The sequence below is a fragment of the Bos javanicus genome, chromosome 16 (genome assembly GCF_032452875.1).
Source record: "Bos javanicus breed banteng chromosome 16, ARS-OSU_banteng_1.0, whole genome shotgun sequence".
NCBI classification, from domain to species: domain Eukaryota; kingdom Metazoa; phylum Chordata; class Mammalia; order Artiodactyla; family Bovidae; genus Bos; species Bos javanicus.
In genome coordinates, this window is record NC_083883.1 from 27,760,444 (window position 1) to 27,778,486 (window position 18,043).

Sequence of the window (18,043 nt, forward strand, 5' to 3'; positions counted from 1 at the left end):
TGCATGTAGAGAAAAATTATTTTGCACTGCTACAGCTGTCTACAATTTGAGGTTGTAAAATGACTTAAAAACAATGAAAAGCTGGAATCAGATAACCTGGGTAAAGGTGCTCAAAACCAGACTTTCTCAGCCTCAGGGATTACTGACATTTTGGATGCTGACTAAAAATTGTCACTTGCCATCTGGTTTCCACTAGCCACTGCAGTCGCTGACCTTCAACACACTCTGAAAGAAGTTCAGGGTAGGGATCAGAAATGAGGCACTCACTGCTCTGGGGAAAACTGGCAGAACAGGCCTTGAGATAGTTAGATATTTTCAGAAGGTTTTATGAGCCAAATTTCATGCATCTTCTCACATCTCAGTCAGTTCAGTCGCTCAGTCATGTCCGACTCTTTGCGACCCCATGAATTACAGCACGCCAGGCCTCCCTGTCCATCACCAACTCCTGGAGTTTACCCAAACTCATGTCCATCGAGTCGGAGATGCCATCCAGCCATCTCATCCTCTGTCGTCCCCTTCTCCTCCTGCCCTCAATCCCTCCCAGCATCAGGGGATTTTCCAATGAGTCAGTTCTTTGCATCAGGTGGCCAAAGTATTAGAGTTTCAGCTTTAGCATCAGTCCTTCCAATGAACACCCAGGACTGATCTCCTTTAGGATGGACTGGTTGGATCTCCTTGCAGTCCAAGGGACTCTCAAGAGTCTTCTCCAACACCACAGTTCAAAAGCATCAATTCTTCGGTGCTCAGCCTTCTTCACAGTCCAACTCTCACATCCATACATGACCACTGGAAAAACCATAGCCTTGACTAGACGGACCTTTGTTGGCAAAGTAATGTCTCTACTTTTCAATATGCTGTCTAGGTTGGTCATAACTTTCTTTCCAAGGAGTAAGCATCTTTTAATTTCATGGCTGCAGTCACCATCTGCAGTGATTTTGGAGCCCAGAAAAATAAAGTCTGACACTGTTTCCACTGTTTCCCCAACTATTTCCCATGAAGTGATGGGACCAGATGCCATGATCTTAGTTTTCTGAATGTTGAGCTTTAAGTCAACTTTTTCACTCTCCACTTTCACTTTCGTCAAGAGGCGTTTTAGTTCCTCTTCACTTTCTGCCATAGGGTGGTATCATCTGCATATCTGAGGTTATTGATATTTCTCCCAGCAATCTTGATTCCAGCTTGTGCTTCTTCCAGCCCAGCGTTTCTCATGATGTACTCTGCATAGAAGTTAAATAAGCAGGGTGACAATATACAGCCTTGACGTACTCCTTTTCCTATTTGGAACCAGTCTGTTGTTCCATGTTCAGTTCTAACTGTTGCTTCCTGACTTGCATATAAGTTTCACAAGAGGCAGGTCAGGTGGTCTGGTATTCCCATCTCTTTCAGAATTTTCCACAGTTTATTGTGACCCACACAGTCAAAGGTTTTGGCATAGTCAATAAAGCAGAAACAGACCTTTTTCTGGGACTCTCTTGCTTTTTCGATGATCCAGCGGATGTTGGCCATTTGATCTTGTGCATATCTTCTGCTTCTGTTAGGTTCATACCATTTCTGTCCTTTATCGAGCCCACCTTTGCATGAAATGTTCCCTTGGTATCTCTAATTTTCTTGAAGAGATCTCTAGTCTTTCCCATTCTGTTGTTTTCCTCTATTTCTTTGCATTGATCGCTGAGGAAGGCTTTCTTATCTCTTCTTGCTATTCTTTGGAACTCTGCATTCAGATGCTTATATCTTTCCTTTTCTCCTTTGCTTTTCGCTTCTCTTCTTTTCACAGCTATTTGTAAGGTCTCCCCAGACAGCCATTTTGCTTTTTTGCATTTCTTTTCCATGGGGATGGTTTTGAACCCTGTCTCCTGTACAATGTGCACGAACCTGTACGATGTCCATAGTTCATCAGGCACTCTGTCTATCAGATCTAGTCCCTTAAATCTATTTCTCACTTCCACTGTATAATCCTAAGGGATTTGATTTAGGTCATACCTGAATGGTCTAGTAGTTTTCCCTACTTTCTTCAATTAAAGTCTGAATTTGGCAATAAGGAGTTCATGATCTGAGCCACAGTCAGCTCCAGGTCTTGTTTTTGCTGACTGTATAGAGTTTCTCCATCTTCGGCTGCAAAGAATATAATCAATCTGATTTCGGTGTTGACCATCTGATGTCCATGTGTAGAGTCTTCTCTTGTGTTGTTGGAAGAGGGTGTTTGCTGTGACCAGTGCGTTCTCTTGGCAAAACTCTATTAGTCTTTGCCCTGCTTCATTCTGTATTCCAAGGCCAAATTTGCCTGTTATTCCAGGTGTTTCTTGACTTCCTACTTCTGCATTCCAGTCCCCTATAATGAAAAGGACATCTTTTTTGGGTGTTAGTTCTAAAAGGTCTTGTAGGTCTTCATAGAACTGTTCAACTTCAGCTTCTTCAGCGTTACTGGTTGGGACATAGACTTGGATTACTGTGATATCGAATGGTTTGCCTTGGAAACGAACAGAGATCATTCTGTCATTTTTGAGATTGCATCCAAGTACTGCATTTCGGACTCTTTTGTTGACCATGGTGGCTATTCCATTTCTCCTAAGGGATTCCTGCCCACAGTAGTAGATATAATGGTCATCTGAGTTAAATTCACCCATTCCAATCCATTTTAGTTTGCTGATCCTAGAATGTCGATGTTCACTCTTGCCATCTCCTGTTTGACCACTTCCAATTTGCCTTGATTCATGGACCTAACATTCCAGGTTCCTATGCAATATTGCTCTTTACAGCATCAGACCTTGCTTCTATCACCAGTCACATCCACAACTGGGTATTGTGTTTGCTTTGGCTCCATCCCTTCATTCCTTCTGGAGTTATTTCTCCACTGATCTCCAGTAGCATATTGGGTACTTACCGACCTGGGGAGTTCCTCTTTCAGTATCCTATCATTTTGCCTTTTCATATTGTTCACAGGGTTTTCAAGGCAAGAAAACTGAAGTTGTTTGCCATTCCCTATATCTAGGAAAGCACAAAAGTCATTAACAGAGACACCTGCTCCTGGTGACTGACAGAAACCTTCTGCCAAAATGTGGGCTTGACTACACTCATCTCCTGTCACCAAAATCACATATATATACTAACTGGGCTGGATGAATCACAAGCTGGAATCAAGATTGCTGGGAGAAATATAAACAACCTCAGATATGCAGATGTTACCATTCTAATGGCAGAAAGCTAAGAGGAACTAAAAGGCCTCTTGATGAGGTTGGAAGATCAGAGTGAAAAAGCTGGCTTAAAACTCAACATTCAGAAAAACAAGATCATGGCATCTGGTCCCATCACTTCACAGCAAATAGATGGGGAAACAATGGAAACAGTGAGATACTTATTTCCTTGGGCTCCAAAATCACTACAGATGGTGACTGCAGCCATGAAACTAAAAGATGCTTGTTCCTTGGAAGGAAAGCTATGACAAACCCAGACAGCATATTAAAAAGCAGGGCCATCATGTTGCCAGCAAAGGTCTATATAGTCAAAGCTATGGTTTCTTCCAGTAATCATGCATGAATGTGAGAGTTGAACCATAACGAAGGCTGAGCACCAAAGAACTGAGGCTTTCAAACTGTGATGTTGGAGAAGACTCCTGAGAGTCCCTTGGACTACAAGGAGATTAAGCCAGTCAATCCTAAAAGAAATCAATTCTGAATATTCATTGGAAGGGCTGATGCTGAAGCTGAAGCTCCAATATTTTGGCCACAAAATATTGGATGCGAAGAGCTGACTCACTGGAAAAGACCCTGATGCTGGGAAAGATTAAGGGCAGGAGAAGAGGGTGACAGAGGATGAGATGGTTAGATAGCATCACCGACTTAATGGACATGAGTTTGAGCAAACTCCGGGAGATGGTGAAGCTTGGTGTGCTGCAGTCCATGGGGTCACAAAGAGTTGGACAGGACTTAGCGACTGAACAACAGAGACAATGGGACACAGAGAGGTATCTGATCTCTAGGCCTCGAAGGTCCCCACCACACTGAGCCTATAATCTTTGCAGATATCTCTGTTGATTGCTCTGTTTTGGAAACAGGTCCTTTATCTAAATTCTTCAGGCCATTATCGGGAAGGTCAGTTTCTTCCTGAGTCTTCTGAGCCTCCATTGTTTTCAGCTCAAAATAATCCGCATGCCAAATAAGACATTTTGAGGTGGCAAATTTTGCTCCCTTAAATAAGAAATAATTTTTTAGTATAAGTATGCCACCATTCACTATTTGGAACATACGTATAGTGAAAAATCATTAGTGTTTACCTGAAATTCGAATTTAGCTGGGTGTTTTACTGAATGAAATTTCATGTGCCTGACACCCAGTGAAGCCAAACAAATCAAAACAGTTTGGAGCAGAGGAAGGTTTATTGCAGGGTCATGCAAGGAGACCGGGGTGTCTCATTGTTAAAAAGCCCTTAACTCCCTGAAGGGATTGAGCAAAGCACCTTTAAAGGCAAGCTGAGGGAGGGACATGGTTAGCTGTTGCAAACTTCTTGGTGTTGGACTCCTTTCTTAGCTGTCCATGTAGGTCAGGTCAAGACATTCCCATAAATCTTCAATGAAACAAATGTTATTCTCTGTTCCCCAAATTTTTATCTCTATATGAATGGACTCTTTTAGGTGAGAGCCCTGAAACTAGGCTCCCCTATATATTTCAGGCTATAGGCAACATTTTTTTTTTTTTAACAAAAGATGCAGAACCAATATGAGTAAGCACAGGCAACACAACAGATCTAATATGGAATCATATTTGTTCTTCCCTATTGCAGCCATGAAATTAAAAGACGCTTACTCCTTGGAAGGAAAGTTACGACCAACCTAGACAGCATATTCAAAAGCAGAGACATTACTTTGCCAACAAAGGTCCGTCTAGTCAAGGCTATGGTTTTTCCTGTGGTCATGTATGGATGTGAGAGTTGGACTGTGAAGAAGGCTGAGAGCCAAAGAATTGATGATTTTGAACTGTGGTGTTGGAGAAGACTCTTGAGAGTCCCTTGGACTGCAAGGAGATCCAACCAGTCCATTCTGAAGGAGATCAGCCCTGGGATTTCTTTGGAAGGAATGATGCTAAAGCTGAAACTCCAGTATTTTGGCCACCTCATGCGAAGAGTTGTCTCATTGGAAAAGACTCTGATGCTGGGAGGGATTGGGGGCAGGAGGAGAAGGGGACGACAGAGGATGAGATGGCTGGATGGCATCACTGACTCGATGGACGTTAGTCTGAGTGAACTCCAGGAGTTGGTGATGGACAGGGAGGCCTGGCATGCTGTGGTTCATGGGGTCGCAAAGAGTCGGACACGACTGAGCGACTGATCTGATCTGATCTGATTACAAGTGGATATATTTTTATTTGCCAAATCTGGCCCCGCTATCTGTGATCATACAGCTAACCAGTAGCAGTGTGTAGCCTTCTGATTGTATCATGCCTCTGGTAACTTGGAGTCCTTGTTCCACCCCAAACTAGTTGAGCAACACCGGGTGATGTCGTCTAACTTCACTGTTGCTCAGTTTTCCCATCTGTCAAATGGGGTCTATAGCAGAGAAACCACCTTCTTACAGAGCTGATTTCGTCTCCTCCAGCTCTCTCCCCTTCTGACTCACAGGGTGTTTCCTGGAGAGTCAGGATAGCCCCAGCCTTGGGTTTTCGCCAGCCTTCTCCAGCAAGTGGGAAACCGGCTAAAGTGAGGCTGGATTTGAGTCCCCGCTTTTCCACCGGGATGCCCGGGATGCTCGCAGCCGGCCGGCTCGGCCATCCCGGGAGCCGTCCGCAGGTGGCAGCACCGGCCCCGCGGGCCACCGCCGTCCGGCTGGCGCTGTGCAGGCCGCTAGGGTCCCGGGAGGGGCGCCGAGCAGGCCGGGAGCGGCCAGGCCACGCCCGCCGGGCGGAGGGCGCTGCCGGACCCGGTGAATCATCGCCGGCGGCGGCAGCTCACAGTCCCGCTGCCGTGCGTCGGAACCTGGCCGCGCCCCTGCCGAGCGCTGCTCATAGCCGCAGCCGAGACCCTCGCTCGCTCGTCCGGCGGCACCGGGCCAACCATGGCGGGCATCGCGGCCAAGCTGGCGAAGGACCGGGAGGCGGCCGAGGGGCTGGGCTCGCACGAGAGGGCGGTCAAGTACCTCAACCAGGACTACGCGGCGCTGCGGGACGAGTGCCTGGAGGCCGGGGCGCTGTTCCAGGACCCCTCCTTCCCGGCCCTGCCGTCCTCCCTGGGCTTCAAGGAGTTGGGACCTTACTCCAGCAAGACCCGGGGCATCGAGTGGAAGCGGCCCACGGTAGGGAGCGCGCCCGGGGCGGGATGCGGGGCCCGGAGGTGCGGCGGACGGGCCTGCGAGCGGGCGAGAACCCGGCCCCGCGCGCGGGGAGCCGCGGATGCGCGGGGAGCGAGCCCCGCGGCCTGGATCCGGGGCTCCGCTGGCGCGGGGTCGCCCGCGTCCCATCTGCCACCCACGGGGCCCTTAGGACGCGCCGAGGTGCACACTGCCTACAGATCCCACTAGCAGGCCCACCGGCAAAAACTCACAAAAACGCGGGTGACATAAGGGGACCTGGAGGAAACTTCTTGGATTCCGGATGGCGGAGAAGGGAGGCCGGGGGTTGGGGGGGGGGGGGAGACCGGGGCGTGGGTGTTACGGTATTTCACGGGGAAAGTCGGTCTCTAACTCGGTTATCTCTGCTTCAGGGAGAAAGTCCACGCATGGCCTGGACGTTGTGACTAGGGATTGTCTCTTGAAGTGATGGTTAGATTTATCCACTCAGTTTCCTGTTTATTTTTCCAGATGGAAACTGGCAAGACAGCTCCCTGTAATATTTACCCTGGTGATTATCAAAAGGATAGGGGAGATGCAGCCAGGAGCCGGTTCCTGCTCCTCATCCGGGAATCTCCCGGCCTCCTCTGAGCTCCCTTTTCCCACCGGCCCTGGATCTCTGTCCTCCGTGCCCTGGCAGGCCTTGGGTGCAGTTTGCTTCCCTGATCAGTTTGTACATCCTGTGTCCCTGGGAACCCTCCTGGCCCCACCTCCTATGGGACAGACACCTCGCTGACCTTCTCCCACCACACCTCAAGGAGGCCTCCTGGGAAATCCAGCCTCTAGATTCCTGTTAGGAAAATAAGCCTTCCTGTCCTGCTTCCCCTCCCCTGAACCCCCACCCCGACCCCCATCGGCTAGTCACCTTCTGTTACCCCAAACCCAGCCCACAGGCAGCAAGTGCAATAGGAGGTACCCTTGGCCCAGAGCACTTGAGTTCAATTCTTGCTAACTTGAGTGAGCTGTTTAACCTCTGTGCCTCCATTTCTTTATCTAAAAGAGAGAGTTTCCTCTCTCCACTGACTCACCAAGCCCAGCACTTTTTAGTTTCTCAAGGGCACCTTGCTCTTTCCTGCCTCACTGGCCAGAGATGCTCTTTCTCAGTTTTCTGGAATCTGGCTCACTCATTCTTTGGGACTTAGGTGTTCCCTCCCCAAAGAGATTTTGTCCTGACCATTCTTTGCAGCCCCGCTTCTCATCTTGTCATTCTTTATCATGAACTCTGCTGATTTCCTTTACAGCATTTCACAGTTTGTTCACATAATTACATACATTTGCTTGTTCTTCCTATTGAACTGCAGGGACCGTGTGTGTATTGTTCACCAGTCAATCCCTGGTGCATTCAGAGTAAGCATTCATTTGTTCATTCATTCATTTAACAGTATTTGTTGAGTGCCTGTTAAATGTCAGGCACTGTCTTAAATGCTTGGGATACATTTGTGAACAAAAAGACTCTTTGTGGAATGAATGAATGAATGCAAGATTGTAACAAGCCTCAAAAAAATTACGACCGTGAAAGTGATAAACGAGAATGTAATTGCCTTACGTTTGTATAGTACATGACAGTCTGTGGAGTGAATTTATATACTTCTTTGCTTATTCTTTCATTCATTCTGTAAGCTTATATTGAACACCTACTGTATGCTAGGCATAGTGCATATTGGTTTTTGCCTCTGAAGGCATTAGGGGCTAGACAGACAGGTCACCCAACAGTTGGGAATACCTGTAGGATTTCCAGATGGGAAAATGGAAATCTAAGCCCATTTTAGAGCCCCAGGTTAGGGCATGAAAGGGGTATGAGCTGAACAACCAATGGGGAGGGCAACAGGTATAGACCCATTCAGCAGCTGAAGAAATTGAGGCTTGAGAAGGTTAAATATCTGCTTATTCAGGTGTCTTGGGCTGGAGCCAGGACTGTCCGCCTGGGGGTGTTTAGAGTCCACAGCTCATAGCCACCTTCTCTGCCTTCTCAAACACCGCTGTAGTTCAGGTCAAGTGAGACAATCAAAAATGTATCCACTGGATCTAGACAAAAGCAAGTCACTGGTGACTTTAACAGAGCAATTGCCATGGGGTAGAATGAGATGGTTAGGTAGCCTCACCAACTCAATGGACATGAATTTGAGTAAACTCTGGGAGATAATGGGGGACAGAGGAGCCTGGTATGCTGCAGTCCATGGGGTCAAAAAGAGTTGGACACAACTTAGTGACTGAACAACAACAACCGAATTGCAGTGGGTAGGAGCCAGATAGCTGTAGACCCCAAAGTAAGGAACCAGAAATGAGGAGTGTGCTCGTGTAGTTCCAGAAGCGTTCTTGCGAAAGGAAAGGAGGAAAGGTGGCAGGGAGAGTGGGACCTGGGACTTGAGAGGTTGTGTTTTCAGACGAGAGCAATTGGAATGTTTTATGTGCCAAGTCCCAGGCTTCCCTGGTGCTCAGTGGTAAAGAATCCACCCGCAATGCAGGATCCACTGGAGATGCAGGTTCGATCCCTGGATGGGGAAGATCCCCTGGTGCGGGGCATGGCAACCTCCTCCAGTATTCTTGCCTGGAGAATCCCATGGACAGAGAAGCCTGGTGCGCTACAGTCCAAAGGGTCACAAAGAGTCAGACATGACTGAGCAACTGAGCATGCACACAAGCTTATGTCAAGCCCCAGAGAGAAAGGAACTAAAGAGAAAAGGAGGCCCCGAGGAAGTGAGAGGAGGGAGTAAGAGGAGGGAGGGGAGCGGGCCAGCCCTGGAGCCAAAGGGCTGCCCTTCCTCAGAGGGGGTTTCTCAACACTAGCCACAGAGGGCTCCGCAGACGGGAAGAGGACACGGCTAAAGTCACTGTGGGCTGGTCACCATCAGGGATGGCACCAGTCAGGTTGGAGCGAGGGCAGACATGCCAGTCCCCACCTTGCCCTGACCGGTGCCTATGGCCTGTTAGGAACCAGGCCATGCAGCAGAAGGAGAGCAGCTGGTGAGCAAGCAAAGCTTATCAGTGTTTACAGCTGCTCCCCATTGTTCACATTACCACCTGAGCTCAGTCTCCTGGTGTATCAGCGGCAGCATAATAAATGTAACATGCTCGAATCATCCCCAAACCATCTCCCCACCCCATGGGAAAATTTGTCTTCCACAAAACCAGTCCCTAGTGCCAAAAAGGTTAGGGACCTCTGATCTAAGGCCTCTGAGACCTTAATGACTTGTTTACACTCAGCTAGCTGAATTCAGCCTCAAGCCTGCATCTCCTGCCTCCAAGTTCAGTGATTATGATACTCCTTCAATAGCTATAATAGTCGGTAACTGATATAGTGCTTACCGAGACACACATCCATAGTCATCTCATTTAACCTTCAGATGTCGTAGGTACACTTGTCATCACTATCCCCATTATACAGATGAGGAAACTGAGTCTTTTTTTTTTTTTTTGAAACTGAGTCTAAAAGAGGTGAAGTAACTTGCCAGGGTCATAGAACCCACTATATAAGAAGTGGCAGAGCCAGGAGTCACACTCCAGCTAACTCCAAAGCCCAGGCTCTCAACCCCTTTCCTGAGACTGTGATGTTCCGTATTTAATTCGTGCCCTTCATGCTGTGTACAAATTTCCTGAAGCATCTCTAAGAGCCACTCTAAACTTTGCCTTCTTTGGAGAGGCTGCCAAAGGCGTGAAAAATTTCTCAAAAATAATGGAAAAACCCTTCTGGGATAAGTGCCTGGCGCACCGAGGATTATCAATATGATTTCTAGGCTCCCAGCACCAAGTTCCGTGTATTCCATCAGCAGGATAAGTGCTTGGCTGGCAGGCCTCGGGCAAAGCTGGCTTCCTCTGCCTCAGCAAAAAAACATTCTCACTGTGCCTGTCTTCCCCCAGACAGACCCACCCGAACAGGGAAGGGACAATTCAGGCATGAGAGGAGTGTGCTCTGCTGTGGATTCCAGAAGGGTCTACAGTCTAAGCCACGATGGACAGGGGCTAGATCCTGGCCTCACCCAGGAAACGTTTCTGCTTGACAGAGAGGGGGCCCTCCGGGCACTTTGGGGTGGAGCTCCTCCAAATCAAAGGGTCCCGGCCAAGGGAAGCCCAGATTTATGCTCTGTGCTTCCTCTGTGGTTTTGGGTGCGGCTCTTCAGAATCAGGAAGCGTGCTCAGAGAGGGCAGCAGAGGGGCCAGCCCTGCTCAAAGTTGGCTTCCAGTAGGCGACCTGTGGGACAGCCCTTTTTGGCTTGTTAGTAATCATTTAGAGGCAGTTCAGGAGGGGAAGGAGTATATGGTTTACAGCAGTCAAATCCCATTGCTGTCTACAGCCATGAGCGATGCATCTTGGGACACGTGGCTCATCTCTTAGCCTGTTTCCTCACCTATAAAACGGGGTTGTTGCCCATCCATGTTCCTGAGATAAAGCACCACACACAGTACTGACATACAGCAGGCTCATAGTATGCGAACCCTCCGCCCCAAGTATCATGGCCTGTGGGCAAATCCAGAAAGCTAGATACCTCCCCCTGCCCTCAAGAAGCATAAGTGTTAGGAAGACATAGTGGTATCCAGCACCATGCACAGCACACATCTAGCTGCTGAATTGCAGAGTACAGATACTCTGGGATTCAGGATGGAAAGGATGAGTGAGGGCCAGACTGTGAAGGAGGGCTTCATGGAATTGGTGGCAGTGAGTCTTGAGATATGTTAAGATGTGGAGAAGGAGGGAACTGGGTAGGAGAGGAGAAATCCCATGCAGGAAAAGAGGAGAGGGGCGGGCGTGGTGGGCAGGGCAACTTTAGAGTGTGGAGCATCTCCAGGCCCCCAGAGGAGGCTGGACTTGCCACCGCCCTGGCCCTAGGAAGTGGCATGATGAAGTAGGCTCCAAGCAGTATGGGGCATTGGGATCTGGTGGAGCAGTAGGATCCCCTACCACCTATCAGGACCCACAGAGCAGGGGTCAGAGAAGGACCCCATGGCAGTCTAACGGCCAGGCATTCCCTAGAGGAGAGGGGAGAGACAAAGGGGTTTGGTGCATCTGTTGGAAACTGAGGTGTCCTAACTACAAAAGCATATGGCATATATGTTGACAATACTTTGTGGGTCTCGTTTTCAGGAGATCTGCGATAATCCCCAATTTATTACTGGAGGAGCCACTCGCACAGACATCTGCCAAGGAGCCCTAGGTAAGTGATGGCATCTAAGCAGGCTACAGGGGCCTGTCGACACAGCTGTGGGTGGAAAGAGTGAGGGATAGTTATGATTCCGCTCTCTTGCTAAACCCTTTGGCAATTTCCATTTCCAGAAGCTTCCTGGAATGTCTTGTCTCCTTAGGATCCTGTGCTGTGGTAGACAAATAGACAGAGGTGCAGTGAGGCCCCCTGTGTCCCCTGCACCAGACTGGGCTGTTTGTTGCTGTTGTCATTTTAAAGAGTTGAGATTATTATTATTTTTACTATGTATTTATTTTTGTGCTGGGTCTCAGTTGCAGCATATGGACTTTTCAATCTTTGTTGCAGCATGCGGGATCTTTAGTTGTGGCACATGGGTTCTAGTTCCTTGACCAGGGATCAAACCCGGGCCCCTGCCCTGCAGTGCGAATGAGAAGTCTTAGCCTCTGGAACACCAGGGAAGTGCTGGGCTAGTTGCTGAAGTTACAAAGATGCTCCCACTGGGAGACAGAGGAGCTCCTGGATCTCAGCCACCCGGAGCGTCTGCATCTCCCGGAGCCAGTGTTACTAGTGGCCCACGGAGCAGTCAGGCTCCAGGCTGAGGACCAGTTAGGAGGACTCCCCCGGGTCAGCTGCAGCACTGAGACATCAGTTCTCTGTGGTTCAGGGATGGGATGGTGACTCATTGTAAAGGAAGAGGAAACCCTAGTAGTCACTGGGGGGAGGAAGTTAACGTACCAGGGTGTCCTCAGTGTTTGCAGGACGAGCTCACCATGGTATCACAACAGTGGACATGGTGCTCTTGTCACAGAGGCAATTGTAATGTTCACTTAAGTAATTTTAACTGGAGTAGCTGAGTTGTGAGGCTCTCTGAAGCCGGGCTCTGATTTCTGAATACAGTGCCTGCTGAGACTGGAACCTACAGGCTGCTTTGACATGAAAGCACCTGCGTTTTTGTTTTTTTTTTTTAATTGATTTTATTGAAGGATAGTTGATTCACAATGTTGTGCTAATTTCTGCTGTACAGAGTGACTCAGTTACACATATACATGTTCTTTTTCACACTCCTTACCATTATGGTTTATCACAGGACCTTGAGTATAGTTACCTGTGCTCTAAGTAGGACCTCGTTGCTTATTGCCCCCAGGGTTTCTTTGAAGAAGTCTTAACAAAGGGGCCTGCGACCACTGTTTAAGATTCTCATAGAATCCACGCTTATTATGTTTTACTCCTAGTAGATATGAGCCTACGATCGCTGGAGCAGCTTATTTGCTGCGATAAACCAAAACCTAATTTTGAGCCATCAGCTTCAACTTGTTTTCCAGACTAGTCCATCAGTAACAGAGTTAAGCATCTTTGAATTGTGCCTTCTTTCCTGGCCCACCCAGCAGAGAGGTTCTGTCCTGGGAGTGACTTGCTTAAGGTCATCCCACAGCTGAAGCGAGGGCCTGGAATGCAAATGCAGACGGTCTGTGTTTAATCCCTGAGCTAGACTCCCTAGAAGGGGCATGGAAAGTTTTCAACCTCTGAGGGATGTCGGGGCGCTCTGTGAATCATTAAGATGTTAAGACAGGGTATGCTGGGGGCCCCTTGGGAAATGGAGAGCATGACTCAGAGCTAGGCGTGCAAACCCCACTATCTGAGCTCAGCATCCGTGTGCAAATTCCTGAGATGCCAGAGCATACTTTTACCTAAAGAATACCTACCTCCCATTTCCTGCCTTCTCTCCTTCACAAAAGATAGACCCAGGGGCCCTTAGGCACCTAAGGTGGGTACTCCAGAAAAGTCCATTGGTTAGAGAAAATGAAAGTTAATTGAGCTAGAAGTTGATGGAGATTACAGCTAACCATGGGGGTTTTAGAAAAATCTGGAAACAGAAATGGCAACGGTCATATCTGGGCTAAATTCCACACCTGGGCTAAACATCCACTTCAGAGCTTAATGATCTCTCAAGGACCGAATTGTAAGATGTAAGTCCTGTTGGAATACTGTCAGGCCATTTGGAGAGGAGACACAAAAAGTTTACATTCCTGGGGTAAAAATCCATATGATATGCACCGAATTAAATAAAAACAAGTTTAAGCTAAAGTCCTTTAAAAACTTCTCAGTAATTAGGTTTGCCGTTTCTAAGTTTTGTTTGTTTGTTGTTGTTTTTATACCACATTGGCCATTTTGTTCTCTTGGCCTTTTGTACTGGAGGATCCTGATTTGACTATGAACTGTGAAATGTGGTGAACTGAACTCTCACCCTGACTCTGGCATCTGGGCAGAGGGTGGGTGTGGGGTGGTGGCTGTCACCCGGTCCCCGAAGGTTCAGAAGCATCAGGAACAAATGGCAGCAATGCCTGCCACTCGACTGGCCCACCCAGCAGAGAGGTTCTGTCCTGGGAGTGACTTGCTTAAGGTCATCCCACAGCTGAAGCGAGGGCCTGGAATGCAAATGCAGATGGTCTGTGTTTAATCCCTGAGCTAGACTCCCTAGAAGGGGCATGGAAAGTTTTCAACCTCTGAGGGATGTCGGGGCTCACCCCACAGTTGAGGACCGTGGGCAAGTCATCACTAGGAACCTCAGCCTCTTCTAAAAAGGGAAGGTGGGGAGGGTCAGCAGGGTGATCTCAAAGATTCCCTACTATGGGGCATTCAACTGTTCTAGAATCACTCCTCATGCTGGACACTGAGGGGAGATCTTGGGCTAGGCCACCAGATCTTTTATCTTAGCCGAGGAGTGATAACAGCCCCTGTGACCCTGTGTATTTGTGCTAAATTGCTTCTGTCATGTCCAGTTCTTTTCAATCCTATGGACTGTAGCCCTCCCGACTCCTCTGTCCTTGGGATTTCATAGGCAAGAATGGACTGGGTTGTCATGCCCTCCTCCAGAGGGTCTTCCTGACCCAGGGATCGAACCCGTGTCTCTTACGTCTCCGGCATTGGCAGGCACGTTCTTTACCACTAGCACCACCTGGGAAGCCCCTGTGACTAAGAAACAGTGTGCAACTCGTGGAGCATTTTCATCTCATTATCTCATGTCATAAATATTATTACATGTAGTGATATTATTATTATCTCATCCAAATAAATATTTTCACCCCACTATGCAGATAAGAAAGCTGCGGCAGCAGGTGGGGACTCCATGCAAGGCCACAAAGCTAAAAATGGCCCAAGGAAAGAACTCGAATATGATTTTAAATCTTTCTACACTCTTCTCACTCCCATCACGAGTTGCCATGAGGCTTTGTTGAGGAAATATGGAGGTAACATTCTCAAAGCAAACTGTATTTCCTTACCTGTACTTTTTACCCGGAGACTCACTCAGTTTGCCAGGGAACCTGGGCCGGGGCTGTCCTTGGACTTGTACATCTCCCAACAGGGCTTCCTTCACAGGGCTGCCTGGCAGTAGTTAATCCACAGATTTCTACCACCTTCCCAGAGGGTCAGCTCAAAGCCGCACCAGAGTAACCCTAACTGTTGTAGGCGGCTCTGATGTGAGCCACTTGTACTGCAGACCTTGGCTGTGCTGAGCACTGAGTCAGGGAAGAAAAGTCTGCCTCTCTGGAGGAAGGGCTGGAGATCCAGGCTGACCTTCAGCCAGGCTGCCCTGCAGCTAAATACAGCCTGGAGTTGCTGCTGGTAGCCTCTTGTGACAGGTGATGGCCATGGTGGCCCCCAGGGCTGGGAGACCCGAGAGCCGAGCTCCTTCTGCCTCTGATTTTCACTGGGCCACTGCTGAGCTTTCACACTGCCCCTTTTACATAGCTCCCCACGGTCCCCACTGCCCTCACGGCTCTCAGGGGAAGGTGGCTGCCCTGGCCAGGTGCCCGCAAAGGCCCTCAGCTTCTTGAGGGAGGGCTCCAGGCTGCCAGTGCTGAAACCGCACAGCCCTGTGTCTTTGTAACCTGGCCCCTAAAGGTGGATCACCCAGCCTCTACCCTCACCCTACCGCTGAGGGTCACACAAGCCCCACAGCACCTGCTGAGAGGTGTCACAGGGTGTCTCCCCTCACAGCCGAGCTCAGCAGAGAGTGGAGAGCCCAGAGCCAGTGGGAAAAGCACCAGGAAGGAGGTCTCCAGTTTCGGCTTCCTCTCCTGTTTCCTAGCCCGCGTGACAATGAGCAGGTTATCCAGGCACTCTGAGCCTCAGTTTCCTCTTCTAGAAAATGGGAATCATGATAATACTTCCTTCCCGGGGCCATGGTGAAAAATGCAATTAATATAGGCAAACGCACTTGGCAAATTGTAGAATCCTGAGCAAATTCAGCCTCTCCCTATTTTCCCATTTTTAAAGGTTATATAATAATAATCATTTAAAAGTGATTCTTATAATTTTTAAAAGCCACTTTAATAAGCACCTTAAAAAAATTTAATAGCCTTTATTTGTTGGAACAGTTGTAGATTTATAGAAAAGTTGAGATGAAAAGTACAGAGAATTCCATGCACACCACCCCCAGTTTCCCTGATTGTTAACTTCTTACATTATTAGTGTGGGACATCTGCTACGATTAATGAACCAATACTGATACATTATCATTAACCAAAGTCCATCCTTTACCTTCCTGAGTTTCTCCCCAGTCATTTTTCTGTCTCGGGATCCCATCCAGGATACCACGTTGCATTTAGTTGTCACGGCTCCTAAGGCTCCTCTTGGCTGTGACAGTTTCTCAGACAGCTTTGATGAGCTTGCCACTTTTCAGGAGTCCTGGGCCAGGATTTTGTAGGATACGTTTTTTAAAGATAGTGCTTATAGTTTTTTTTTTTAAAAATTTAAAAATGAGTGTTGGCTGGTTTCTCCTCTTTCTTAAAACAATGGCTTCACCACCAGCCCAGCACTGCCCGCACTGCCCCACCCCCCTCCCCAGCCTCCTGGGGCAGATGTGTGCAGTCCATGAGTCATCGTTTCCTCTCCCAGCTCTTCTGGTTATAAATGCTCTTTCACAGCGTCTCCCTTGTGGCAGCAGCCTGTGCTCCCAGCTCCCTTTCCGGCTGCACCTGAGACAGGTCTGTAAACAGGGCAGGGATGGATCGCCCAGAGGCCCCGTCCTGCCCTGGCCGTCACACAGCGGGGTTCCTGCCCATCAGATGCCCAAGGTTGAGCACATCTCTCCTTGCTGCCCCTGACCTCATCTCTCCAGAGGCAGTAGGAATTCTCCCCAAAGAATTCTCCCCCACCCCACTGTCGCGTACAGGGTCCTCTGCAATCTCAGGAAACGCCCGAGGAGTTGACAGGGTTCTTCTGCTCCCCGTGGGCCTGTGGGTCAGAGTGTGACTTTTCGCTTATTCCGCTGCTCCCTGAGCCAGGAGCCAGGCCACATCCCTGTGTGGTCTCTGGCCTTTTCCTGAGATGAGGGGATTGGATCTGAGTTCCCTGAGGTCTCACTACTTCCTACATTCTGTGGCTTCCCCTGGCAGCCGCACATCGCCCCCGCACTGGGCTTCAGTTCATGTATGTTGAGCAATAACATCTCCATTACAAGGTCTGAGACCCCTGCTCAGATCATCCCCCCACATGGCATCAGGCCCAGCGAGGCCCTCATCCAGGGGATTTCAAAAATGAAGGGCCACATGTTCTGTGAGGTCTAGTGGGACCCTCGGCAGCTACAGTACAGGCACAGGAGCCCCAGGAGGAGGGTGGTCTGCTGGCTGGCCCAACATTGCATGGCCGGTGTGCAGTGGGGCAGACTCCAAGCCAGCACTGTCCACCAGAACTTTCAGAAGTGATGGGAATGTTCTGCTCTGTCCGTATGGTAGCCACAAGCTACATGGGGAACACTGGAAGTGTGACTAATCCAACCACGGAGCTGAATTTTTTATCTTATTCGGTTTGAATGGAAAAAGCCATGTGTGCACTATAGCTACCATAGCATTATAGCTACTGCTGTTGGGATCCAGCCCCCCATCCTCGACTTCTCAGGGTGGGATGATCCTCACAGGCCTGTATGTCTCCACACAGAGCCAAGCAATGCACACGTATCAGTGAAGAAGTGAAAGTGTTAGTTGCTCAGTCACATCTGACTCTTTGCATCCCCATGGACTGTACCCTGCAGGCTACTCTGTCCATGAGATTCTCCAGGCAAGAATACTGGAGTGGGTAGCCATTCCTTTCTCCCCAACCCAGGGATCGAATCTGGGTCTCCTGCATTTCACGCAGATCCTTTACCGCCTGAGCCTCCAGGGAAGCCCCAGACATCAGCAAATATCTGTAAATAGCAGGGTCCAGAGTGAGGACTTGAGTGTCCATCAGTTAGAAGTTGGCTTCTTGGTTCCACCACTTCTTGGCTGTGTCACATGAGGCAAATCACCATCCTCATCAAGCCTCAGTTTTCTCATCCATAAAATGGGATGATAATAGTATCTACATCATAGGGCTATGAAGATGGAATTAAATAATGCGTGGAAAGCTCTACTTGCCAGAGGCTGACACTTAGTAAGGGTTTAATAGCTGCAAATTGCACATTACCTTTGGGGAGAGCAAGGCTTGAGGGGACGAGGTACATGCGGCTGGTTTTGAATACCCCACGGGGTCGGCTCTAGCACTTGGCTTTGACAGACACTGAAGCTGTGGAGAGGAGATGACAGAGGAGCTAGTGTTTGGAGGAAAGTTC

At 48.8% G+C, this 18,043-nt stretch overlaps 1 protein-coding gene across 1 annotated transcript in view; it reads left to right on the plus strand.

Moving 5' to 3' along the window:
- Positions 1-6,017: 6,017 nt before the first annotated feature.
- Positions 6,018-18,043, plus strand: part of CAPN2 (calpain 2) — a 58,401-nt gene continuing 46,375 nt past the window's right edge. Inside the window, exons 1-2 of the mRNA XM_061382311.1 lie at positions 6,018-6,280; positions 11,394-11,463. Coding sequence (XP_061238295.1) covers positions 6,044-6,280; positions 11,394-11,463 — 307 coding nt within the window. The 5' untranslated portion in view covers positions 6,018-6,043. The remainder of the gene's footprint in view (positions 6,281-11,393; positions 11,464-18,043) is intronic.